The sequence below is a fragment of the Colobus angolensis genome, unplaced genomic scaffold (genome assembly GCF_000951035.1).
Source record: "Colobus angolensis palliatus isolate OR3802 unplaced genomic scaffold, Cang.pa_1.0 Scaffold442, whole genome shotgun sequence".
Classification (NCBI taxonomy): Eukaryota; Metazoa; Chordata; class Mammalia; order Primates; family Cercopithecidae; genus Colobus; species Colobus angolensis.
This window is the reverse complement of record NW_012117844.1, coordinates 28,117-29,262: the sequence shown is the minus strand read 5'-3', so window position 1 is coordinate 29,262 and position 1,146 is coordinate 28,117. Positions and strand designations below refer to the sequence as shown.

The 1,146-nt window shown below is 64.6% G+C and overlaps 1 protein-coding gene across 1 annotated transcript; it reads left to right on the top strand.

Moving 5' to 3' along the window:
- The first annotated feature begins 298 nt into the window (after positions 1–298).
- LOC105522845 (splicing factor, proline- and glutamine-rich-like) lies at positions 299–1,140 on the top strand. Its single transcript, XM_011957439.1, has one exon. The coding sequence runs from the start codon at positions 339–341 to the stop codon at positions 756–758; it is 420 nt and encodes a 139-aa protein (XP_011812829.1). The 5' UTR covers positions 299–338; the 3' UTR covers positions 759–1,140.
- Positions 1,141–1,146: the final 6 nt, after the last annotated feature.

The following is a 1,146-nucleotide window of genomic DNA, read 5'->3' as shown; positions in this document are numbered from 1 at the left end:
AGGAAGCAGGAGATGAAGGTATTTTATTTTCGCCTAAAGGCTTTGATATTTTTCAAATAAAATTTTAAAAGATCCAGGACCTTCTCCCGAAGCTTCTTCATAGAGTAGTGGCTTTTTAGAAAGGACAAAGGCCTAGGGCTGGGGCGAGGGCGGGAGGTCGGGATGGGCAGTCCCTAAAGAGCAGTGCCCTGAAGCCTCTTTGCCCCCTTTTCAGACCGTTTGGATTTTCTCAAGCTACCCCTTCCCCCAACCCCCGTTTTTGCCATTTGCCTCTTCTCCCATTCTCCAAAGTGCAAACAACTGGTTATCCCTCAGGTCCTGCTACCCTATCTTTCCTGATGCCCTATCCCTCCAAATACCAAGCACCTCGCATTTGGGTCAGCAGCTGTTTCCCCCGCCTGGTGACAAGCGCGGTCACCAGGACAGAGGACAGAGGAGGGAGCTTCTTCCGCCACACGGTGGCGCGCGCGAGCCTCCCAAAGCCCAGGCGGCCACAGCTCCGCACTTTCTCCCCATTCCAGCCCCACCCGCACCCGGGGAGCAGAAGGAGCCGCGCCCCCAGCCCTCCCGGGCTGGACAGCGGGGAGCGCACCTCGGGGGCCCGGACAGCGGTCAAGTGGCAGCTGCGTCCAGCCCATGCGGGAGCTGCTGCGGGTTACGGGTGGCCCCAGCTCCAGGCTCCTCCTCCAGCCGGTCCCCCACCCTCCACCCCTTCTCGACTCGGCTCTGCAAATCCAAGGCTTCCCGGAGCAGCCTAGGAGCGGCCGCGGGCGCAGCGAAGGCGACAGGAGGAGCGCAGCAGCCTTCGGGCAGCCACCGCGGCGTCGCTAGAGTAGCCGGGGAGGCGCCGCGGGGCCCAGCGCGCCCTCCACGCTAGGAGAGGGGAGAAGCCGGGGGCTGCAGCTGGGCAAGGGGGAGGAAAGTGCGTGTGCGTGCGCGCCTGTGTGCAAGGCAGAGAGTGCGGGGGGCGACGGTCTCGGCTTAGGGCGGAGGAGAGGGCAGGGGAACGGGGGTGCAGCTCCCCCGCCGTCCCCGAGGTTTTCCCGCGGCTGCCCTGGGCTCCCCAGCGCCCCTCACCATGGACTTGCTCGGAGTTGGGACGGGCCTCAGTAGCAGCGAGCGGCTGGCTGCCGGGCCCTGGGGGAG

Bases quoted from the DNA above. Each gene is read 5' to 3' on its own strand.
- LOC105522845 (XM_011957439.1), top strand. From the start codon at position 339: ATGCCCTATCCCTCCAAATACCAAGCACCTCGCATTTGGGTCAGCAGC.